Source organism: Bos javanicus, chromosome 9, assembly GCF_032452875.1.
Source record: "Bos javanicus breed banteng chromosome 9, ARS-OSU_banteng_1.0, whole genome shotgun sequence".
Classification (NCBI taxonomy): domain Eukaryota; kingdom Metazoa; phylum Chordata; class Mammalia; order Artiodactyla; family Bovidae; genus Bos; species Bos javanicus.
In genome coordinates this window covers 49,519,721-49,544,776 of record NC_083876.1, presented here as the reverse complement: position 1 = coordinate 49,544,776, position 25,056 = coordinate 49,519,721, and the positions used below count along the sequence as shown (strand labels likewise).

Genomic DNA, 25,056 nt, shown 5'->3' with positions numbered 1-25,056 from the left:
AGTTCCGACATAACCATAAAACATAAAAAGCCTGTACAGTATAAGAATTTCAGAGAAGATAACTTTTTTTTTTTTTGCAAGATGCATTACAGTTTTTGTTGTTAATGGTCAAGGATTACATGTTTTCATGTAACATATAAAACATGAAATGAAGGGCTATCTATCCTAGTATTGATAAAAGTATTGATACTATGTGTCAATAGTATCACCAAGGGAAATTCTTGGTCCTTCTTTTCTCTGTAGCTTAAAAGTCAGCATAGGAGTCACCGGTGTATTTTTTGAGGCCAGAAAGAACCTTTGTAGGAAGAAAGCTTCTACCTTCACTGAAAGGAAGCCAGATTGCTGGCAGTGAAAATTAAGAGGGTTCTGTGGGATTATTTAAGGTAACAGATGTGGAGTTAAACCTCCAGGTGTTACAGTGTATCTGTAACAAGATATTAAACGCTTTCAGATTTCAGAAGCATACATAGTTTTATGCACTGTTATTATAGAATTATATAGTGTATTGCTTATTACTGACTAGGGAGAAAGCAAGAGAAGGGCAGAATGAGGCAATAAAACAGGAGGGCACGCACTGTCTCTAATAAATGTAACAACTATAAACATGCCAAGAGGAAAAGTTTCAAAGGAAACTAGAATCAGGAGGCAATTTATTCATGATTGATGTGGCTACACTATGTCAAGATAACTCACAACTGTATTGGAGTAGCCATGACTAGTTCCTTCAAAATAGATGGAAGAGACTCTAGCAATTGCTAGAGGTAAGGTCTGAAAAATAAATTCCATAAACTCAATATTTTTAATTCAACAGAACTGTGAAAAACATAAGTTGCTATATTCATGAATATAAACCCAGTAACAATAAAATACAACTTTCATATTGTTAAGATAGCTCTACAGCAGCACAGTAGCTACCTGCAGAATCTTTGGGAGTTATCTATAATATTTCTTACAACAAATCTTTCAAAACCATTCAAAACAGTTTTGACCTCTCTTGTCCCGAGTAATACATAGAGGTACAAAGGTGACCGAGTCATTCATTAAGTGACTATAATGTAATCAAGCCTAAAATCATTCCCAAGGGCATCTCATACCAAGTGGGGACCTGAAAGTTCATCTACGACTGCAGACTGAGTAGTGACAGTGAATTACAATTTGTGCATGTCTCACATCTTCAAGTAAGGGTGCCTAAATAATTCCAAAAAGCAGTGGTGCTGTTTGCTATTCATCAAATGTCTGTTAGAAATTTCCGGATATGCCTAATACATAATAGAGCAAAGAGCTTAATAAATAATATTGATAGCATCATTACATCATTTTCATACCTAATAAAAAGCACAAGATGTTACCTTATGAGCTCAATTTTTTTTTTTTTTTGCTCTGGAAACAGCCTCTTGAAAAATCTGAAGAGAATTTGTGTACTAAAAATATGTAAACATGGAAATAACAAAAAGTAAAAGATTGTATTTTTGAGAGGAGGAAGAAGAATTTAAAATTAAATACTATGAAAATCTTCATCATTTTGTAAATAAAAATATATTTATTATGCATCTATTATTGTCACTAAATACAAAATGTAAGCTTTAAAATACAATTTCAGAGACTTCCCTGGTGGTCCAGTAGTTAAAAATCTGCCTTCCAGTGCAGGGGACAAGGGTTCAATCCCTAGTCCAGGAACTAAGATCCCCCATGCCATGGGGTAACCAAGTCCTCACACTACAACTAGAGAGCCTATGCTCCACAACAAAGACCCAGTGCAACCAAATATATATAATTTCAAAAATAAATCTATAATGATCAAAATACATCTATAATGAGAAGAGGTACAAGCAGTCAAGGATAAAAATAATTTAACCTTCCTTCCTCTACAGTACTTTTCACTGCAGTTGAGAACTTTAGCTCAGACCCCCGCTAGACTCACCCAGGACTATGAAAATGAGCCTCCCGAGTAGTCTGCCTTGCTTCAGCCACCTTAATGCTTCATTTCCAGTTCAAAACCTTTACTGGTTTTCCATACAACAAAATCCAAATGCCTTGACCTCACAGATATTTGGCACCAATCAATGAATGTTTCCAAACATATAACCCCTTGTCCTTAACCACAGGGACCCACTCTCCCCCACTTCACCAGTCACACTCAGGGTGTTCCTGCATCTCTTTAGAATCCTGGTCTTTCTGAAGTGTCCTCTCCTTTCCCTTATGTGCATATACCTGAATTCTACCCCCAGAGCTAGGTCAACAACCCTCCCCAGGCATATAGACTGACATCTCTCTTGAAGCCTTTTGTATACATCATCCTCTATATGCCCCTCATTCTAGTTCATAACTTATCATTCCAACTGTACTGAAACACTTAAGGGTGTTTCTTACACCACTTTTTTATAGTCTAGCACCTACTCAACTGCTATCCCCATTCACCACAATGGCCAGCATAGCATCGCTCTAGTGTAGGCACTCAGCTAGCACTGACTGAAGCAACACATAATAGCAATAATGCAAGAAAGTTGAAAAATAAGTATTCTTCAATAATATAAGAGCGATTTGGACCAAATAAGACTTTTGAGAAGCTACATTATTTTCTTTTCTTTAAAATTTCTGAGGATGTAGGATTCCAGATGGCAGTACTGAGCTGCTTCCTTTCAGCAGAAATGGATGAGTTTGCCCTGATGTCATGCTTTTCCCCTGTGTCGCCCCAGAGGACCCGCTGTTTACCTGAGGACAATCGTCCTAAGGACAATTCACTGCAAAGGCTGTTCCCTTTTCTGTCTACACGCATGGCTCCCTGAAAGCAAAGACTGTGTTCCATTTCTGATCTCTACATATCAGTAGTCCATGTGCTAGGAACTCAGTCAGTGATTGACCTAGCACCATCATTATCTAAAGCAAACGCAATTAAAGAATAACCTTTACTAGGCACATAAATGTTAAGTAAACTTAATTCATGACTGAGATTTCAAATGAGACACAGGGCCAAAATTCTAAGGACTGCATTTATCTAAGAATTAACACAAGAATGAACATTTTAAAAAGTCAAGAGAAACTCTATGTGAACACAGGTGTGTGCACGTGAATGATTTTTATGCATCATAGTACATTTCTAGAAGAAACCACCATTTTGGAGAGGGAAAAAGAGGAAATAGTGGGTGATTTTCTACTTTCCACTCTTCTGTATTGCTTAAAAAAAAAACAAAAAACTATGAAACATGTACAATTTCAAATTAACTCCTCCTCACATGAACCCAAGGAGCAGTCTAATGGCAGTTAACACATTTTTTTTTTAATGTGTAGATAGTCTAACATTGTTTGCTAAGTTGCTTCAGTCACGTCTGACTCTTTGCCACCCTATGGACAGTAGCCCTCCAGGCTTCTCTGTCTATGGGATTCTCCAGGCAAGAATACTGGAGTGGGTTGCCATGTCCTCTGCCAGGGGATCTTTCAGACCCAGGTATCAAATCTGTATCTCCTTCGTCTCCTGCATTGGCAGGTGGATTCCCTTGCCACCTGGGAAGCCCTAGTCCAACATTAGTATAAACTAGAGAAATTTTAGACTTAAGAGCTGAGGTGAAATAAAATGTAGATGGTGAGGTTTTGAAAGCTCAGTGGGGATATTTGGGTTTTGTAGCGGGATATTTGGGTTTTGTAGCTTTATTTCTCTGTAACAATGGACAAATTCCTTCTTAACTTAGTATTTCCTAATTTAAATTTTTCTTTCATTTATGTGTCCAGCACTCCTATCCATATAAGGATAAAATTACCCAAAGGAGTAATTCATTCTTCCAAGTAACAAAAAGAGACAGTAAAACTCTTTCCCCAAGGTATGAGATAGTAATAAATAAAGCTTCTCAGATACTCAATAAAAAGAAGCAACTCCTCCTCTATAGTAACTTGAACTAAAATGCACTTTATACATAAAGTGCTCAGTCTTCATAACTGAATGTTTACATTGAAAAATGTCCAGGCATCACACATCTACTCCTCTTTACACTTTGTCAGGGTAAAGAAATCTGGTCTTGGTGGGAGATTTGAAACCATGTGACAGCAGTCCCTTGGGACACAGATCTCATCTTCACATACCAAGCTAAAATAATCTAGCAAATAGTAGCTTCTTAGTGACCCATGAGCTCAACAAACGACACTTCCTCAAACAGTACATACTTGTTGACGTTAACAGAATTAAAAATGTTCTGATAAGTAAGGAAATAATAGTTTCTGGACTCTCTAGATTGCCATTTTTACTTCAAAAAATTAAAAACACAAATGATAAAGACCACCTTGATGAAAAATCTCCGAATCCCGGTTGGTTTTCTACCAGCCCAGGAATCATCTCCTGAATTACCCTAATGAACTGCAGGAATTGGGACATGGTGCCCTTAAAGAACGGAGAAGGCGATGGCACCCCACTCCAGTACTCTTGCCTGGAAAATCCCATGGACAGAGGAGCCTGGTAGGCTACGGTCCACAGGGTCGTGAACAGTCGGACACTACTGAGCGACTTCCCTTTCACTTTTCACTTTCATGCATTGGAAAAGGAAATGGCAACCCACTCCAGCATTCTTGCCTGGAGAAGCCCAGGGACGAGGGAGCCTGGTGGGCTGCCATCTATGGGGTCGCACAGAGTCGGACACGACTAAAGTGACTTAGCAGAAGCAGCCCTTAAAGAAAAGGATGGTCACAGGGTACCAGGAGTGAAAAATCCTCAGTTCCGTCCTACTTCCTTCAGGCCAGGAGAGAGTTGTGCCTACATTTGACATAGACAAGTTTCTATATCACAGAGGCTGATAAGGAAAAACATTCTTTTCTTCCTTCCAACCATCAGGACTTGTCTTTGTACCTTGTGGTGTTTCTGGAATACCTCCTCTGGGTCTCATCAGCTCACCACCTTGCAAAGATGAGAAGAGGGCTGCTTTTTCTACCATTCCTGCCATCTGGAAGACCCTCTTTGTTTCATTCCTCCCCATAAACAGTCCATCTGTGCTCAAATCTCATGGTGAAATGTACCCTTGATCTTTTGCCTCCACCTCTTAATTTATCCTTTGACTTCAGTTCCTGTCCTAAGATTCCATTTTTCTACATCAAGCTCTCATTTTTTTTCTACATTTTTCTACATCAAGCTCTCATTTTTTTCCTACATTTTTCTACATCAAGCTCTCATTTTTTTTCTACATTTTTCTACATCAAGCTCTCATTTTTTTTCTACATTTTTCTACATCAAGCATATTTTTCTATGCTTGCCCCATTTTTCTGGTTAATCGTTGTTGAGGAAAACACTCAGGACTATTCTCCTTGAAAATACAGTTATGGTTTTGACTGCAATGAATCCTCTCACAACCTTCATATAAAAGCAGTAAACCACAAGATCACTTCGAATTTTTACTAGCATAGTTATTGTAAAGGAAGAAGATATTTTTAGAAAGCTTTCCAGATTTATAGAAGTTTTAAATGTATTAAAGCCAGATAATTAATTCCAAACAGCTTCAATACTTCCTCCACTGTGAGACCAAACCAAGTCACAGAAAAAGAAAACTGCCAAGTGGCACTGCACCTACCTGAGGGTATGGGGAAGTCCTGGATTTGGACTTTGAGCCGGAGAGCCTGGACTTGGCCCCCTTCCTGCTGTCAGTCAGGGCAGGAGTGGAGCTGCCTGCGTAGGAGAAGGCTGGTTTGGAGGCTGCGATCTGATCCAGGGAGAGCTGCAGCCCTTTGTATTCCGTGTCCCTGCAGGGTGAAAAGACACAGCCCTTAATCGGCCACCACAGGAGACAGATACACATATTCTCTTACTGGAAATGACAGTCATTCATATTTGAAGAGGAATCAAGTGAAAGTTAGCCATATAACTGGATTCCACAAACACCTTGATTATTTTGGAAGTACCTAATATTTAACAAATCTCTGTGAATGTAGCTGCCAAATTATATGATATGCTCATGAAGATGCCTTGATTAAAATATACATTGTTCATTATTTTTATATAGTAGAAAATAAATCTAGAATTCCAGTTCTCTGAGCTTTTGTGTCCTTGCTGGTGAGTTATGCATTATAAAGTCTAAAGATTTTCTATTTGTGGGATGAGCTCAGCAGAAAACTGACCAACTGATGCTGTCTGATGGTTGACAAAAAGAATGTCTTTTATCAGCTGTTCCTTGATCAGTCATCCTGGGTAAACATTCCAAATACCCATATGGCTAGCAAAATAGGGTATCCAGGCTAACTAGTTAAAAATCCTTTTTCAACAGGCTAACTAATTCAGTTACCTGAGGATATACTTTGCCACCAGTTCTTTCTACTCCTTTACTCAGTAAGTATTTATTAGGCTCCTAAAATATACCAGACTTTGTGCTATATGGAGATGAAAGGATGAATAAGGCATGTAGAGCCCCCTACCCTTGTGCAGATTACAATCTCTTGAGGAGAAGAAACAATAAAGAAATAAACATAATGACTGCAGGCTGTGATGTGACAGGGGAAAAAGTGTATCTCAAGAGTTCACTGAGAAGGTACTGCTGAGGTGTTCAGGGACTAAAGATGACAGCTTGGCCCTGCCCACAGCTACCAACCACCTCAGCCTGCTCCCAGGCAGCAGGAAGTCTCGGCTGACTCCTCGGGTTTCATAAGAGGATATCAATCCTTCCCACTGGCAGCCAAAATAAAATGTTTCAGAGTCTTCCTTATGAGGACTCATGGGAGAATCTTCTCTCAGGTTCCAGAACTAGCCCGGCTGCTTCTGAGTAATTGATCTCTTTTTATCTCACAAGCACTGTGAATCATATCATGCGTCATGTTTCCTTCTTTGCAATGAAGTCAAAAAGCCCTGAGCCCAAGTTCGATGTGTCACCACCTCTAGCAAGTGTACAAATCCTCATGGCATGAATTCTGTGCAACAAACTCCACTGTCTCTTTATTTTTTTTCTTATATTATTTTTCCTTTCTCTAATGGGTTTACCTTTTTAAACATTCTGTATGCATTTTCCACGCTCTTCAGATTAAGATAGCTATGTTAAGTGTAGTATTTGATAAAATTATACACGTAAGAGTGGTTGGCAGATCTCCACCGTTCAGTGACTATCATTTACCTTCTTGTCCTTCTCCCTATCTGTCCTGCTACAGAGAGATCAGGCAAAGGCAAAAGTATAATTCAGGCAAGGAGTTCCTCCCCAAGTGACCAGAAATAGAAGCTGGCTAAAACAGGGCCAATAATATCACTATTACTAACTGGAGGGTAGTGATCAGTTCAGTTCAGTTCAGTGATGCTATGCTATGCTAGATGTCATCAAATTACAATGGTTTCATATCAAATAGCTCATCTACTCAAAAACCAACATAATTCTGTAAAGTAATTATCCTTCAATTAAAAAATAAACTTTTTTAAAAAGACCAAAAAAAAATTCTCCTTATGTGAGTAACAAAAATTTAGAAGGTAGGCATGCAATTTGTCTTTTGGGTTTTGGGGGATCTGATTACCTCACTGGTCTGTTATATGCTCTCCTTAACTCCCAAGAACCACACACAGAGCAGATTCTGAGCACTCGCTGGTCAGAAACTCATTGCCCGCCAAACTGTGGCACCCATCTATTTTTCTGACAATATCTCAGAATTTTCCTTCATTAGCCCCTTGCTTCATCCAGAATAGTTCTCCTCAGATTGATCTTATACTTTCTTGACTTTCTGTTTCTTAAAATCCCTCTTATAAAGAACTACCTTAAGTCATACTCACCTCTAGAAAGCCCTTCCTGGGTGCTAAACCCATCCATTCCTTCAGGATGTGTTTACTGAGCACCTCTGTAGTGGCCGTGGGGGTACAGCAATGAACAGAAGGACTAAGTTACTACCTTCATGACCAAGGCACTGGGGCCAGTTCCCGAGGGAAGTGAGGAGGGAACCAGAAGGTTACCTCTTTCCTCCTCAAATCTTATTTTTCAAGGGATTATATCTTATCTTGCCCAGTGGATTCTGAGTTCCTGGAAGACTACTGTCAAGAGCTATTTTGCCTGTTCCAATGGCAACTGGCACAGTAGTTCACCTAGGTGGAAGAGGAAGAAGGTAAGGATGCAACTAAAAAAGGATTGCTTTCTTCAGTGACTGCTAATAACCTGAAACCCAACAGCCTTTCTCTGTGGAAAAGACCCCTGTGGGCGGTGAGTCCCCAGACACACCTGACCCTGAGGCCACGTGCATATGACAGTGAGCAAGCTAGGCGCTGGCAGGAGGCAGGGCTCCCATCCTTGACCATATTCTGTGTCAAAATGTACTTCCGTCCACTGGACAGTGGAGTATCCACTCAGCCTCTAGAACTAACAGCAAGAAACATGTACCTCTGAAAATCAACTAACTAATTTTTGTCAATTCATTCTTAATGCAACATTTCAGCACAGAGATGTACAAGCAGAGGCTACAGGATTCACTTTTCTCTTACACACTATCAGACCCCAGAGTATGCATCTTAGACATTGAAAAAGTCCAAAATTTTTGCATAGTTTCCAACCAATGAAATACTCCAAATTAAATAGGCTTAAATAAAGTTTGAAAGCCAATTAATGATTGTAAATTCTACATATTCATATGAAAAAGCTAATAAATATAAAAAGTCATACTTTGAATTTTTTTTTTTTTGGCCACATTGTGGCATGTAGAACTTCCCTAACCAGGGATTGGACTCATGCCCCCTGCAGTGGAAGTCCAGAATCTTAACCACTGAACAATCAGGGAAGTCTCCAAAGAGTTATACTTTGGATACACCAATAAAAATATTAACGTTTTGGTGCACCAAAAAATACAAAAAAGAATTCATCAAAACTGAGCAGAAGATCATGAAGTCAAGTAGATCACAGTGTGAGCCTCTTACTGTGTGATAACCTGTCTAGACTTCAATTTCCTCTTTACACCTCATAGGGATGTGCTGAGGTTCAGATGAAACACTGTGAAAAGCTCATTGCACAGTGCTAGAAGATAATACATGCTTAATAAATAGTATGGTTTCCACCCCCTAGGGCACTTTTTGGCACCCGCTTTCCCCAGAGCTAAGGTTCACCTTGATAGCAATTGTAATACGTTTCATTCCAAACACCTCCCTATGACATATTTCTTTCCTTTCTATCCCAAACTCATTTTGATTTGCTCTGTTCCTTTTTACCCTCTAAACTCTATTATAGTGTGGCCAAAATATTTATTAAGTTAATTAAGTTTTTTATTGCTAAGTCACCAAATGAAGACCATAGCACAACACAGACGCAGCATTCTGAGATGAGTGCTTCTCTGTTCGGGACTCTAACAGCTCAAAAGATGTGTCAGGATGAAAAGCACAATAAAAAAATACCCACTTAAAGACTTTTCAAATACGGTTGATGTGCTGCCAAGAGCCGCTCTGAATGGTGGATTCACTGAGAACAAAGCATTTGTTTTACTGTTACAATTCTATTAAACTGAGTATTTCATTTGTATAGATTAAAGGTCTAGATACTGATGGGAATCACATTACGAGTTCCATTTCCTTCCTCCAAACTCAGACACAAAGAAGAGTCTGGCTCCCCCTCCCCCTCATCCCCTAGAGAGATGCATTCTAGTATCACACACATATCCTTAAAGGTAGGTGTACACCTAGGAAAGTCGGTCAGTGCTTCCCTGGGCAGTAGGACAAAATAAAATACGTGGGTGCACAGATCTTAGCCCCTGAAATGAGTATGGAGCTTGACTTAGCTGATTTTAATAAAGGAAGAAGTCAGCCCTGGTCAAGCTTTCTTGAGAAGTGCCACATGGGTCATATTCAGGACCCCACAGGTAACCCTCTTAAGGGCAGCTCTCCCAGATACTTATCAAAAGCTTAGCAAAAGAGGAACTGTAGCATATGCCATTTGACACATTTTTCAAAATGGCTGTTGACACCAATTTACTTTGTATTTTTCTCCTTTTAATGACTTGAACCAGCTCTGTAGACATCCTCAGGTACCCAGGCTCTAAAAGCAATGTGAAACAGGTAATTTGCAATCACTAGGCCTTGCAGTTTGTCAATCTCATCCATATTTGCATAGACCAAAGTAATCCTCTTATTCCACTACAGACAGCCAGAAATCATTCAATTTGCAGAATTAACCATCTGAGTCTACTCCAAACTTTATAATAGTCATATACATATTTAGAACTACTCAAATTCCAACTGAATAAAAAGGGGCTATTTTTGCATCATTGGTCTCCTCAGCCTCTCCTTAAGCAATATCCCATGACCACTCACAAGGCAAATGCCAACTTGTGATATGGGAAGCTCAGAGTGATGCCCTCTTGCAAAGCAAATAAAAGATGTCTTCACTGCTGAAAGGTACGGTCAGCTTCAGAGAGATGCATCAATGTCACGTCTATCGTTTTGACTGGGAGCCTGGCATTCTCTACGCCGACAGCAGCACCAACACATGTATGACCCTTGAAGCGAGTTGGAGTGAGTGCACAGAGAAGTAATCAACAGCATTTGATCAGTTCATGTTGAGTCAAGATTCTTTGCAAGAATTTCCCTCTTCATCTCTACCTTACCCTATACTGCTTTTATTTTAGATTCCTGAATTTTTGCTTCTGTCCTATCAGTTTGGGAGCTGGCCATTCTGGAGTTTGTTGACTTTATGTTATGTGGCGATTCTTAAAAGATGTTGCCAGATTTCCCAATTGAGCTACACTTTTTTAAACAGCTGAAGGTGATCAAATTACTGAGGAAAACGTGGAAACAAAGACATACAATTGATTTGGCTCCAAAGGCGCTGACTGAAATAAGCAGAGGATTGCATTAAACCGTGATCGGATTAAGTAGGAATGACTGTGCCTTATACTAAACTTTTTAATTGGATTCTAGAGTCACTGTTACACGAAGTGCATGACCTTCTTTATATTCTGGCAGAGTTGCAGCCTGGCCACTGGGTAAACCTCCGCAGCAGAGAGACCTACTTTCTGTTTCATTTTCAGGCTCCCATGGAGCCCAGCAGAGATAGCTGATAAGGAGGATTCCATACTGTGAGGGGTTCATGAACGAAGACAATCTGCTGGGAAATTAGGTGAAGGCACCCTTGGAAATGTAATAGTCTCATACTAATAAGTGGATTTGTGTTTGCTCCTTGTGGTTTTCTCCGTTTGATTTGGTGATTTTAATAGTTCCCCAAAAGTCTTGGGTTTTATGTAAACATTGCCTCTGCCTAGAAACCTCTTTCTCCTCCATTTTGTAGGTTTCGTCCAACATGCTATGGAGTGGACAGCCCCACAAGGGTAAAGGGTGGTTTACCCTTCCCATATGTGACAGTAAATATTACATAATAGTCAATGAGGTTTACCATCATGTTGTGATTTCAAGAAGGAAAAGCAGGGGTATAAACAACAGGCAAACAGCAACAACTAAAAAGTAAGTCAAGAACTGTAACGTAAGATGTGGCAAAACCAACCATCCTCACAACAGGGATAGCATAATGCATTTGTGCAAACCCACGACACAAACTGAAATACAGCTAAGACAGACTGCACACGCTGCACCTAACTCTTCCCTTCCCCTCACTGGCCACAGTGATCTCTCCCTGCTCTCTCTTCTGAGGCCCTATACCTGTCACTGCCCCACCACTCACTCGGCACTTATTCTCTCTCACGTGAATGGAATTTCTAATGACGTGTGTGGGTGCCTGCATACTAAGTCACTTCAGTCATGTTGGACTCTTTGTGACCCCATGGACTGTAGCCCACCAGGCTTCTCTGTCCATGGGATTCTCCAGGCAAGAATACTGGAGTGCACTGTCATGCCCTCCTCCAGGGGATCTTCCTGACCTAGGGATCTAACCCATGTCCCTTCAGTTTTCTGCAGTGACAGGCATGTCCTTTACCGCTTGCGCCACCTGGGAAACCCATCTAACGACAACCTTCTACATTTTTTCTCTTCTAATGGTCTCTGTTTTCTGTCTTGCAATATATCTTACAGAGAACAAACACTCACTTGCAAATGGTTGACAAAATAATTCTCACTGCAATAAACTGTCATTCTTCTCCGATCCAAATGACGCAAAATTTAAAAACTGGCAAAACTTTCTACATATATGGGAAAGAAATATCTGCTAAGTAAGCAAGTTTATGTGAGGGATTTTTAAATTCCCAGCTTATAATTAATAATAATCATTCTGAAATTCTGTGTGATCTTAAATCAAAGAAACTAATCATATGCTACCATTTTAGTGGTATGTATATTAACTGCACTTTTAAAAAATCAAGTTGTGATGCAAGCATCACATATGTGATATTAGGGAAACTAGAACACTAAATTAATTTCATCCTCAACTATGTCTTTAGAACTATTAGAGTCGTATTGAAGGGGTGAGTAGTAATAGTGCTTTAAATCCCCAGAGATATACTTCTAAAAATCAGTAAGAAATATGTATGCAATAGAAAAATATAAAAAGGCTGTAAACAATGCACAAATTGCTGAGAAATAACTCTCTAAAGGTTCAGCCTCAGTAGCAATAACCTGTGCGAATTCATCAGCTATCAGATGTCATTTTTGCCTTTCAAATTAGAAAAGATTTTTAAAATGACAATAAATCTCAATGAAGACAAGGTGAAATGGGCATATATACATACTACCAGCAAGAGAATAAACTAGCAGTTTTTACCAACAGTCTTTGGTGTGTCCAAACCTTAAATCCAGTAATTCCACTTCTATATCTTATGAAAATAATCAGAGATGGGTATCAAAAGTCTATATACAAGGGTGCTTATTAGCATAATTCTTATATTTAATTGTAAATAAGCAAATAAGAACCAACAATAGAAGCCTTATTTAATTATGGCATACCATTGTGATAAAATATTATGCAGTCATTCTTTTTTTTTTTAGTTAATGTAGAAATACTATTGCTAAAGTAGAAAATTATCTTTTTTAAAATTAACATGTACTGTATAGGCATGTATATGGGTGTGATAAGGAGTTGGACATGACTGAGCAACTAAGCACAGCACAGCATAGCGTGTAATACAGTGGGTGGCAAAAAACTAAAATGTTAACAGTAGAGATCTGGAAAATAGATTAATGATGTTCTTTACATTCTCTTTATAACACTCCACATTATTTTAATTTTTCTATAATAAACACATGTGACTGTTATAATCAGAAAAATATTTCTTAAAAAAGAAACACCAGTTGAGGTAAACTTTAGGCACTCCTATCTAATGGTGAAATGGGTTCCCAATTTCTTTTCTTTATATAGAAGAAGCCGGGGCTGCTTCTTTGTGAATAATGTTAAGTTACAAAAGAGAAAGCACGACTAAACTTCTTTTCCCCTAGGTTCAACATCTCATGCACGTCATTTATAATTTTTAAATGTCCACATGTCCTTCTGCTCTCTCAGTGCCTGTACATTTCACTTACTTTCTGATCTATTTTCCACCCTTCCTACCTTGTAGAATTATCTGTCTCTAAAGGCTTTCAAGTGAGCTATGGGGCATTTTATTTCCTTCTTTGGAGACTATGACTTAAAATATTACTTATAATTGAAAAAAAGGAAGCCTCACCATGGAGTTTCTTAAAACAGTTTAGTTTCATGTGAGTTATAAATGACATATTTGTCATTGTTTAAATGGCATAAACCCTACTTTGGGGACACATTTCTTGTTCTGAGGAACTTAATTTTTTATGCTCAGAAATTCATTCTATACCTGGCTACTAAAGTTTAGGTGTGTTTGTGAATTTTCCTCGTCTAAAGTTCCAAATCCTATTGCTCTTACAGCTAGTCTATATCTTATTGTCCTAAGGTGATATTTAAAAGTCAAATAAACAAATGCAAAATGTGCTGCTTTTTTTATCAAAGGCAAATTAAAAACTGTCAGTCTCCTCTTCCATCATGAGAACCCCTAATCTGAGTCTACTTCTAGAGGAAAAAAAGCCAAATATAAAGAAAGAAAAATGATACAAATACCAATCAAGTTTTTCTTATGTTTTGAAATTTCCACAAATAGAAAATAAAATGCATACATGTCACTCTGACTCCTCTTTTTCATGTTTCTATCTTCTCTGTCCATCTCTCTCACCTTTGCTGTCATTTATGACACTGATGTTTTTTAAATATATCTTCTCTTTAGAGATCTTCCAATATCTGAAATAGATGAATAATGGGGGAATCCCTCACCTAACCCCTTACATTTGGTTGAGGTTCCATTCTCACAGGAATAGCTTGCTCACCTAGTTCTCCTGACCCTTAGAAAGTTGATTCCTAAACCCTAAAACCCTTTGGCAGAGAGGGTGAAAGAGCACATCTCCCGTTTTCAACTCCACACAAACTCCAGGAACAGAAAAGAAACCTGTAATCACAAAGAAATCATCTCACAATACTGAGAAGTTTCCTTGGCTCCCTTGAAGATGTCTCAAGAAAATCTACTGGTTGATGTTCAAAATCTATCATTAGACACTTATTTCTTCAGCTGTAGACAAATCCTGGGCTTCCCTGGTGGCTTAGATGGTCAAGAAACTGCCTGCAATGCAGAAGACCTGGATTCAGTCCCTGAGTTGGGACGATCCCCTGGAGAAGAGAATGGAAACCTACTCTAGTGTTCTTGCCTAGAGAATTCCATGGAGAGAGGAGCCTGGCAGGCTCCTCTGGTGGCAAAGAGGAGGGTGGCAAAGAGTCAGACATGACTGAGCGACTAACACACACACACAAACAAATCCTATCCTCAAGATCTCAGGGTCCTCCAATTCCCCACAGTGTTTGAGGAGGCCCCACAAGGCCAAGCCTCATGACACTGTTGCAAGCTCTGCCCTTTTCCATACAACACAAGACCCTGGCATTTCTGCAGATCACAGAAAAGGTGAACCTCAGGTTTCAAACTCCCTGGGAAAAGATGCAGCAAAAAACGATGGTGTGATTCTATGTTTTCAAATGCACAAGTCTTCATTTGTTTAACTTAAATATTTTAAAATATCTCCTATAGCATTTATTCTTGATTAAACCTATTCTAGATAGTTAATCATTTAATGGTTTCTTTACAGTTGCTGAGCAAACAGTTCATTCATACCTATGACATATCAAATCTCACAGACGTGTTCTTTAATTGGATTCATTTATTTCTAATCTCCTTAAGTCCTTACCATTGTAATGCTTAACTAAATATATATTAAACTCTATTATTTAAACAGCTAAAACAAATTTGACGTGTATTTTATGAATAAGAATTTACAACTCAACAAATGTTCTGTTATTATTATTATGTACCTTGGTATTCAGGTTTTATTTTAAATTGCCTGATAAGTAAGTTGTGTTTTAACAAAATAAGTTCTGAACTGCTGCTAGAGATTTTGAATTGCCCATTAAAATGCTAAATTTTTCATTATTGCCATATGTGGAGTTGGTGAGCTTGTATAATACAATATAGAATATATAGTTATAAACAGAGCCCACTCTAAAGACAGGACCGGAGAAGGCAACGGCACCCCCCTCCAGCACTCTTGCCTGGAAAATCCATGGACGGAGGAGCCTGGTAGGCTGCAGTCCATGAGGTCGCACAGAGTTGGACACGACTGAGCGACTTCACTTTCACTTTCCACTTTCATGCATTGGAGAAGGAAATGGCAACCCACTCCAGTGTTCTTGCCTGGAGAATCCCAGGGATGGCGGAGCCTGGTGGGCTGCCGTCTATGGGGTCTCACAGAGTCGGACATGACTGAAGCGACTTAGCAGCAGCAGCAGCATCAAAGACAAGATAGGAAAGTAGGCAGCTGCCTGCTTTTATGATTTGTGGGGATGGAGAAGTTTCCTTGGCTCCCATGAAGATGTCTCAAGAATAGTCTACTGGTTGATGCTCAAAATCTGTCATTAGACATTTATTTCTTTGGCTGTAGACAGATGGCTCAGAAAAGGACAACAGGGTAAGCCTCATCTATTATCTTTCATTGATCCAGTTTCAGTTCCTTTCCCTAGAGCAGTGATTCTCAAATTTCTGCATGCATCAGAAGCACATGAAAAATGTATTAAAACACAGCTTACTAGGCTCTACTTCTTAGAGTTTCTCATTTGCAGGTCTAGGATGGAGCTCACAATTTGCATTTTTAACAAGGATGGTGCTGATGCTCCCAGTCAGTGGACCACACTTTGAGAACTAGGGCAATTGTTATCAGGGATGAGAGAAACTAACAGAATCAGAGGAAAGAAAGGGCACCACAGGGAAAATAGAAAACCACTGAAAAGGGAGGGAACATTCCAAAGACAAAATTCACACTTCCCCCAGGAACTGCCCTGACTGCATATATTTCACCAAACTACTCCCATCCCCATCCCTGACTGTTCGATTCCTTTCAGCCTCCTCCTGGGCACTTCCTGTTCCTGCAGACTCTATACCACTCAGGCTGCAGGGCTTGGTCCTCAGGCTGCTTCTCTATTCAAATCTACTCCCTAGAGATCTCAGTCCCTTTGCTGGCTTTAAATTCCATATGCTGATAATCCCCATCTCTAGCTCAGACCTCCTCAGACTCCAAGACACACAGATCCAATTGCCTACCTGATGTTTCACTCTGATGAACAACAGGCATCTCAAAATAAACATGTCCACATACAACCCTTGATTGCTGCCCTTTCCTACAAATCTATTTCTTCCCATTATTCACTCAGATTCCTGAGGTTGCCATTCTTGACTCCTATTTTTTTCCACAACTTATATCCAATCCATCTGCAAACCCCATCAGTCTGCCTTGAAAACATCCTGAACCTGACCCTTCACCACTACCTCCCTCTTTCAAGCCATCATTTTCCTTAATCTAGGTAATTATAATCACTTCCTACCTAGTCTCCCTGCCTCTTCCCATTACCCACCCTGAAGCTTACTCTCCACATCAGCCAGATGATCCTTTCAAAGCTTCTATTACTTCATGCCATGCCTTTGGCTCAAAACTCTTCAATGGCTACCCAAGGCCTTCAAAACTCAACATGATCTGACTCTGCCTATTCTAGCATTATCTTTTTCTGTTCTTCCCCTCTTTTTCTCTGCTCCAGCCACACCTCCTCCGTTCATCAACTTACCAAGACGGTTTCTACCTCTGGGCCTTTGCATTTGCTTCTCTCTGTGGAAATGTTCTCTCTGCAGGCCTCCATTTGGCTGCCTCCCCTTCATTTAAGAGTCCTCAGAGAAGCCTTCCCTGACCACTTCCATCTCTTTGTCCTGCTTAATTTTTTTCCTTTCATTTTTTGACATCACACAACATATTTCTTTGTTTATAAGTACTGTCTATTTCTTCCCACTAAATCATGTTCCATGAAGGTAAGAACCTTGTCTGTCTTGGTCATGACAGGGTCTCACCACAGAGCTTGGCATGTAGGAGGCATTGGGACTTGCCAGGTAAATTTCAAGAACCATGCCCAGTTTTCAGTAGAGAGGACTATGCTCTCAACTGTTTCTTACCATCCTCTTAATTACAGCCACAGAAATTAACCTGAATCTAATGATAGAAATTTGTTTATAATGAAAGTCCTATTGAGTCAATGGAGATGAGACACAAATAGAAAAGAGATTATAATGTGAAATGCCATGTAGCGTCTCAATATTTTCCTCTGGTTTTCAATTAGCCCTCACAATAAATGCCACCCTGCACTTTGCTATTTCTTTAACTGCTCTAATTGGAGGAATGAGATTGACACCCACTCTGCCCTCCCCTTTGTGGGCTTCATCCTTCCAGCATTCCTGAGCTGTAACCCTGCAGGGGTCCATTACCCAAATCCAGCACAGCAAATAACTTCACTTTGCCAGGACGATAGTGAGATTTCAACAGCTAATAGAAATGCTGTGATGCTATTAGTCTCTTAACGGCTTTTAAAAATTAAAATGAAAACTCTTGTGTTGCATTTGGTTAATTTTGGAGGAAAAAAAAAATGCTGCTCTTTTCCTGCTGTATATTTGGACTCCAATAGCAATTAACGGGAGTGTTGAAAGAAGTAAATCTTGTAGGTCCTTACCTTCAGCCATCAGAACACATTACAGTCATCACAAGCGCAGAGAGTGGAATGAATGGCCGAGGAGCAGCAGCAAACTGAAAACCCCTAAAAATGCTCTGAACCTGGGATTCTATTTTTATCGTGGTTTTCAGCAGGAGGAGGAGAGAGCCAGCACATTCTCAGACTATGTTACCAGAGAATGTTGCTATTCTCAGAGAGATGTTTAAGTGGCAAGGGACTTGGGTTTAAAAGTACAAACACAGAGGGAATTCCACCTTAATGGGTACCATTATGACATCCAGTTCAATATAATGAGGCTGTTTCCAGGATCTGGCCAGCAGCCCATATTAGCACGGCTTTCTGATGTGTATACAACAAATTCTGTTTGAACAAGAAATCCCAGGAAAAAAAAGAGAGAGAGAGAGATCTTTTCACAAGCTCTATCTATTTAGCAATCAATCAAAGGAAAGATGTTCTTCTAGTAAAGAAAGTAGCTTGCATTTGAATCCTGGTAAAATATTAGATGTTCTAAATAAAATAATGATCTATAGGTGATGCTTACAGCTTGCAGCTGTGTGAACATGTCTTAAATGTTGGTACTTAAACTGGTGGAGGGGAGGGGGCTGGGGTATGGAAGGTGAGCTGACTGGTTCTGAGTGTACCCAGACTGGAAAGCAATGGAGACCCCGTATTGTACAAGAGAGTGAACTGTCCACAGACCTTGGTAAAAATCTCTGTAAAACATCCTATCAATTCCTGAGTAATAGGTGGAATTTATGAAATTGTTCATTTTTAACTATTCTAATGTCTAGAAATGGCAATTTCATATGTTTCACCCTAGTATGACTTTTGAGAGTCTCTTGTACAGCAAGGAGATCAAACAAGTCAATCCTAAAGGAAATCAATCCTGAATATTCATTGGAAGGACTGAAGCTGAAGCTGAAGTTCCAATACTTTGGCCACTTGCATCAATATTGATGCAAAGAGTTGATTCATTGGAAAAGACCCTGATGCTGGGAAAGATTGAGGGCAGCAGGAGAAGGGGACAACAGAGGATGAGATGGTTGGATGGCTTCACTGACTCAATGGACATGAGTTTGAACAAACTCCAGGAGAGCATGAAGGACAGGCAAGCCTGGTCGTTCATGGGGTTGTAAAGAGTCAGACACAACTGAATGACTGAACAACAACAACATCCTAGTACAGTTACCAGCTTAAAGACAGCAAGCCCAACAGGAAATCAGGTAGGCTCCGGAGTCTAGGCCCTGGATTGGTATGCTCACTCATGAGCCGTGTTGTATTGGCTAAGTCACTTGGTCTCTCTGAGCTTGTGGCACGAAGTAGCTACCCCTCAAACGTAAGTCCATCTTCCTCCCTAACCTTTCCATGCAAGAGAGCACCCTCTCATCCCTCCTTCAGCTTGAGCAGACCATTATCTTCCAGTCTCTCCAGGGCAAGACAATCTGGGAATTACCCTTTACAAGAGAAAAGCTTAAAATATTATGAAACTTAAAATAATTAGTGACACTTTCTAAAAATGTAATAAATCTGCAAAGACTATTTTAACTCTAGAGAGATTCTTTAATTTACAATTTGTTGAGCTTCATAATCCTATTAGAAGTCTGCCCACAAAATACTCAAAAATCCCATTCAAAGCAGAACAGAGAACTGTTCAACATCTTTCCAACAGGACAGAAGTCAACCTGGGAACAGCTGTTCTCTCTGCGGCTCAGGTAGTGAGATGCACAGGACCTGTCCTGGGTACTGTCCCTGTGAGTATTCAAGCTGGACTCATTAGCTGCAGTTACTTTGCTGCCAGTCATGATTCCATACATACACACACACACATGCACGCACATGCACACTCACATGTATGCACACACACACAGCTCTCTCCAGGGGCCCAGCTCCTCCCATCGCCTCCACTCCCTCCCATCACCTAACCAGAGGGGAGTCTGACCTCCCCTATAAGCTTATCCCCCAGGGATGTCCTAACAGTCCTAAGGTACTTGGGGCCCTCTTCTTTCTAATGTGGGTGGAAATACATCCCTCCAGGAAGGAATCTCGGTCATCAGTAAGCCTAGGGGGAAATCAAACTAGTCTACTGCCTGGCACTCATTTCTCTTCCTGCAGGTATTGTCTTGTTCATTTTGCTGTCTCCAGAATGTAGCACTGTGCCTGACACATTATAGGTGCTCAATAAATCATTTATAAATGCTGGTAGACCCACTAGTCTAACCAGCTGAAGGAGAGTCTCACAACCCTTTTCACATGCATCAGAATGTTTGGTGACTTTTCATTCTTGGGCAACCCTCTGCCTTCCTGAGCTGTGCTGTCCCTCCTTCAGCCCAAAGACTCACAGATATTTATTCCACATGTACAGGTAAGCCAAAAAATTTTTCTCTTTAACTTCACTGAGATAATCACCCTAATAACTCACACTGAATTCTCGTTACTTTGTAATCAGGCATAGTTCCAAGAACCTCACACATTATCTCGTTTAATGTTCACAGTGACTCTATAAGGTAAACATAGTCATTACCTGCATTTTACAGATTAAAAAAAGAAAGACAGTGAAGGAAGGCGATTTTTTCCATAGTACCAGAATGGCATCACTGGGATTTAAATAGGCAATAGACCCACAGCCCAGACTAATAAGCTATATTGCTTATAATAAAAGCTATATAATAAAAATGTAATGACATCTCATTTCATAACACGTTTCAAATATCTTGTAAAACATACCTATGACTATCAGAGTTTGAAATAAGAAAGTAAGAAACCTAGGGGTTAGGCTGCATCATATTCTAACAGTAGGATTACAATGTCAAATGCAGCTTGAAGGAGGCTTTCCCATCCTGCAATCTGGAGCTGGCCACACAGGTTCTTTGTGCCTCTCTCTCCTCCAGTCTGCTGCTTTTTGTCATTCTAATGCACATCTCACATTTGCTCCCTACAAATAATTTTTAAAATAGAACCATTATACCACTGTGGCACCACTGTGTATTCATTTCAATAAGATTTATGTTTGATGCAGAATATTAACATCCCTTAAAATTTTTTAAATGGTGTTCTATACATGGATGCTAAAAAATATATTTTTATTACTAAAGTCAAATGAACATGTTGAAGATATACTAGCATTCATTTGGGGAAGGTAAGAGCCTTGGGGAAAAGAGTTTCCTATCCTGACTGAATGTGCTCAGTTACATCAGGACAGTTCAGGTAAAAACGTAGAGACAGAAAGAAATTCAGCTTAGACAACAGCAGTGGACAAGCACAGCTGGATCAAATTGGAAGAGTGATACTATCAGAGCAATGCTGCGGCTGCTAAGTGGCTTCAGTCATATGTGACTCTTTGTGAGCCCATGGACTGTAGCCCACCAAGCTCCTCTGTCCATGGGATTCTCCAGGCAAAAATATTGGAGTGGACTCCTATGCCCTTCTTCAGGGGATCTTCCTGACCCAGGGGTTGAACCTGGGTCTCTTATGTCTCCTGCATTGGCAGGTGGGTTCTTTACCACCAGTGCCACCTGTCCCAAGAATACTTAATGGAAAAAGAGCAATGGGACAAATGTGCAGAAAGCACTGCTTCATTTCAAAAGACCCCACCTCTGCTTCCAGCCCTTAAAATTCTACTCCTTTCCCGATAGCTGTACCCTCACTTCAAGCTCTTTTAAATTCTGTGCCCTTAGCAAATAGTGCAAGTGGATCACGTCATTTCAAACCGGCTAATCTGAGTGTTTAAGTATTTAAGTGAAACTCTTATTTTGTCAACTAAATTGTAAACTACCCAAGAGAAGCCAAGACCTCTGCTTCATGTATATACCCAATAAATCACTGCAATCTGCCATCCTCTGGAAAACACTGGTGAGGTAGCCATATCAGTTCATGGAGAGAGATGGGGAACACACAAAAGGCTCCACTAATTATCAACAGTACCAGTGTCATAGGTTTTATTTACTTTAAATTATAATTACTGATTTGGTAAAATTGACATAACACTGGTTCCAACTAAACTAACTTCAGAAATCTGATTAAAGTTTAATTTCTTAGAATGCTCTTTTGCCCCGTAAAGCACTATATCACAATGTAAGGCACTTAGGAAATGCTGCTTTACCTCTGTCCAAGCAGAACTCTCAGCTCCCTCTAGAACAGCAGTCCCCAGTCTTTTTGGTACCAGGGATTACTTTTATGGAAGACAATTTTTTTTCATGGGCCTGGGGTGAGATGGTTTCAGGATGATTAAAGCACATTATATTTACTGTGTACTTTATTTCTATTATTATTACATCAGCTCCACATCAGATTATCAGGCATTAGATCCCAAAAGGTGGGGACCCCTCATCTAGAAATTAACCAAACTATTGAAATTACCACACACAAAGAGCACAATGCTTGGAGGGGTGTGAATGGAAGGACTGAGGAAGGGAAAGAAAATAAGCACTTAAATTTGTGGATTCGAGGATTTTGAAATCCAAATTAAAGAGGGAATTATTCATCTTTCAAAGTATATCAGTTGATGTCACATAGCTGGCAAGAGGTGAGCTACCAGGAAGTCCCTTAATAACAAGAGTTAAGATATTGTGAGCATCTGCTTTCTGCCAGCTACTGTGCTATATATACATTTTCTCTTTTAATCCTTTTCAGTTCTTAAAAATGGCTTTCCAAGTGGCACAGTGGTAAAGAATCTGCCTACAATGCAGGAGACTCAGGCTCAATCCCTGGGTCGGGATGATCCCTTGGAGAAGGAAATGTCAGTCCACTCCAGTATTCTTGCCTGGAAAATCCCATGGATAGAGGAGTCTGGTAGGCTACAGTCCATGGGGTTGCAAACAGTCAGACACTACTGAGTGACTGAGCATGCACGCCATCCTTAAAAAGTGTGTGCAAATGTCTCCATTTCACAGATGGGAAAACAGAGGATCAAAGGAGCAGAGCTGCGCTCAGAGTCTCACAGCTGTTGTGCAGCAGTGCATGTTTGAATCCAGATACATCTGACACCAAAGTCCGTGCCTTTCCCTTGCAGGTTGCTTCAAATTATACTGTGCTTTTAAAAAAGCATAATCACAATTCCAGTGCAATATAACTTCCTAGAGTTAGGTCACAGATGGTAAACAGATGGTTCAGACTCAGTCAGACCACAAACGTTGTCAATGCCCAACAAAAGCATTGTGTGGCCTCTCTTGTGGCCCTTAGCTCTGCCCTCACCATGGATCATCTCTCACCCCTGCCAGCTCCCTGAACCTTGGATGCCTATGGCAGAGAAAAGGAAGTGGGAAGTTCCTTTAGACTCCCTTAGACAAAGCAGAATGTTAAATTCCTCCATTCATAGGCACTCAAATATTTCCAGGTTCCATCCAAACTCCAACCAATCCTTTTTGCATGGTAGCTTAAACACAGACACTGGCACTTCAACCCAAATGAGCTTTCAGTCACCACCTGCTCATCGGCAAGATGTCACAGCCAATGAGAATGGAAAACAGAGAGGAAAGCCCTGGATAAGAGGAAGAAAGTAGCAGTCTTTTACTAAATTATTAAGATATGCATAATCCAAAAAAAAGAAATCAACTATACTTCAATTTTTAAAAAAAAAGATACACATAATCCACCCCCCAACACATATCTTATATGAAACATAACAGTGTTTGTCTCATGACTACACTAAGTCAGAAGACAAATCATGCTTCTCTGGAGTTCCAGTAAAGTAAAGCCTTATTTGAATTTGTCCATCCATTCACATGTTTTTCCATGATGTGACTCAAAGATCAGAACCTTTTTCTCTCCGAACAGCCAGAGACGAGTTGTCAGGCTGGTCATTTAGTGAACACCAAGAGGCTTCTACCTAGAAAGTACAGGGGAGGTCCTGCGAGTCAGTGCCCTCCAGGTCAGGATAACAACACAGGATGGGGGGTAAGCCAGAGAGGCCTGTGGAAGGGGAAGCAGCCAGACAGCAGTACCACCAAAGGACCAGAGGATAACATACCTATCCAGAGCATGCTGGGAAGTTCTCCATTCCCAGACTCTGAACAGTGTCCCCAGGAGACAACCTTTTCTGCCATTCTCCTTCAGAAACATAAAAGAGCCAATGCTGCCCCTGCCCCAATGCCCACCTACTCTCTCTCTCTCTCTCTCTCTCTAGGAAATAGCCTGCCGCCATAGGAGGTAATTTAGTACCTTATGTGATTTTCTTTTTTAAAAAAAGGATGAGTTGATTTGCCAATTCAATGACTTTTGTTTGTCAAGAACATAAAGTGTTAAATCTGGTTGTAGAAATGAAATAATTAGTAATATCAATTTTGTATCTATGTAATCTAAAAACAAACAATTCGATAAAGCAAAAATGTTTGCAGGCCACATTTTTTTCTTACAAAATAAGAATGTCTGTAAGGGGAAAAAAGATACATCCTTAACTGAACGTCATTGAGAAGGTAGCATTGCTAATTTAACCCCCTAAACTGTCAGTATCTATACTTATCAATACTTGTGAAGCAGCAACACAGAAGCAGTGTTTTGCTCCATCATGAGTTCAGATGAAAGCCTATCCAGAAGTTGGGTAGCCTAACCCTGAAGGCCTTACTCATTTAAACCCATTTCTCTCTCCCAGACATTTTCTCCCAGCCCCCAACCCCATACAGAGAACCAGGGGATACAGTCAACACTCCAGGCTTTAATCCTGGCTTCACCACTTACTCAACAGACCTGACCTCAGCTTCCTCACATAGGAAATGGGGAGTGTGATCCTGGCCCCAACCACCACACAGAGCTGTCAAAAAAACAAATGAAGTAATAAATGTGACAGCATTTTAAAGAAATGTGGATTCAACATGGGGAAAAATGTTGAGTATAAATGATGAATTCAAGACTACACATGATCATTTTGACAAAAGAATTACAATTAGTGAAAAGTATATGAAAGGTATGGAAGGTAAGATTATTAAAATGAGTACTGGTATTACATACTGTAAAACTGACTACGTGTCCCAGCTCTTTCCTTTAACAAATTGTTTTGGTAGTTATAAAATTACTATTAATTACTACTAATAGCTTTAATTGTCAAAAAGTACTATCCACACAAATGTGACTTCAGTTTGTTTCTATGACAATTCAATTACATAACAAGTCCTTTGAA

General features: G+C 39.9%; 1 protein-coding gene across 2 annotated transcripts in view; it reads right to left on the bottom strand.

Annotated features, from left to right (window-relative positions):
- SIM1 (SIM bHLH transcription factor 1) overlaps positions 1–25,056 on the bottom strand; it is a 70,382-nt gene that overhangs the window by 23,418 nt on the left and 21,908 nt on the right. For both annotated transcript variants that reach the window (XM_061427742.1, XM_061427743.1), the window contains one exon: positions 5,547–5,715. In XM_061427742.1, coding sequence (XP_061283726.1) covers positions 5,547–5,715 — 169 coding nt within the window. The remainder of the gene's footprint in view (positions 1–5,546; positions 5,716–25,056) is intronic.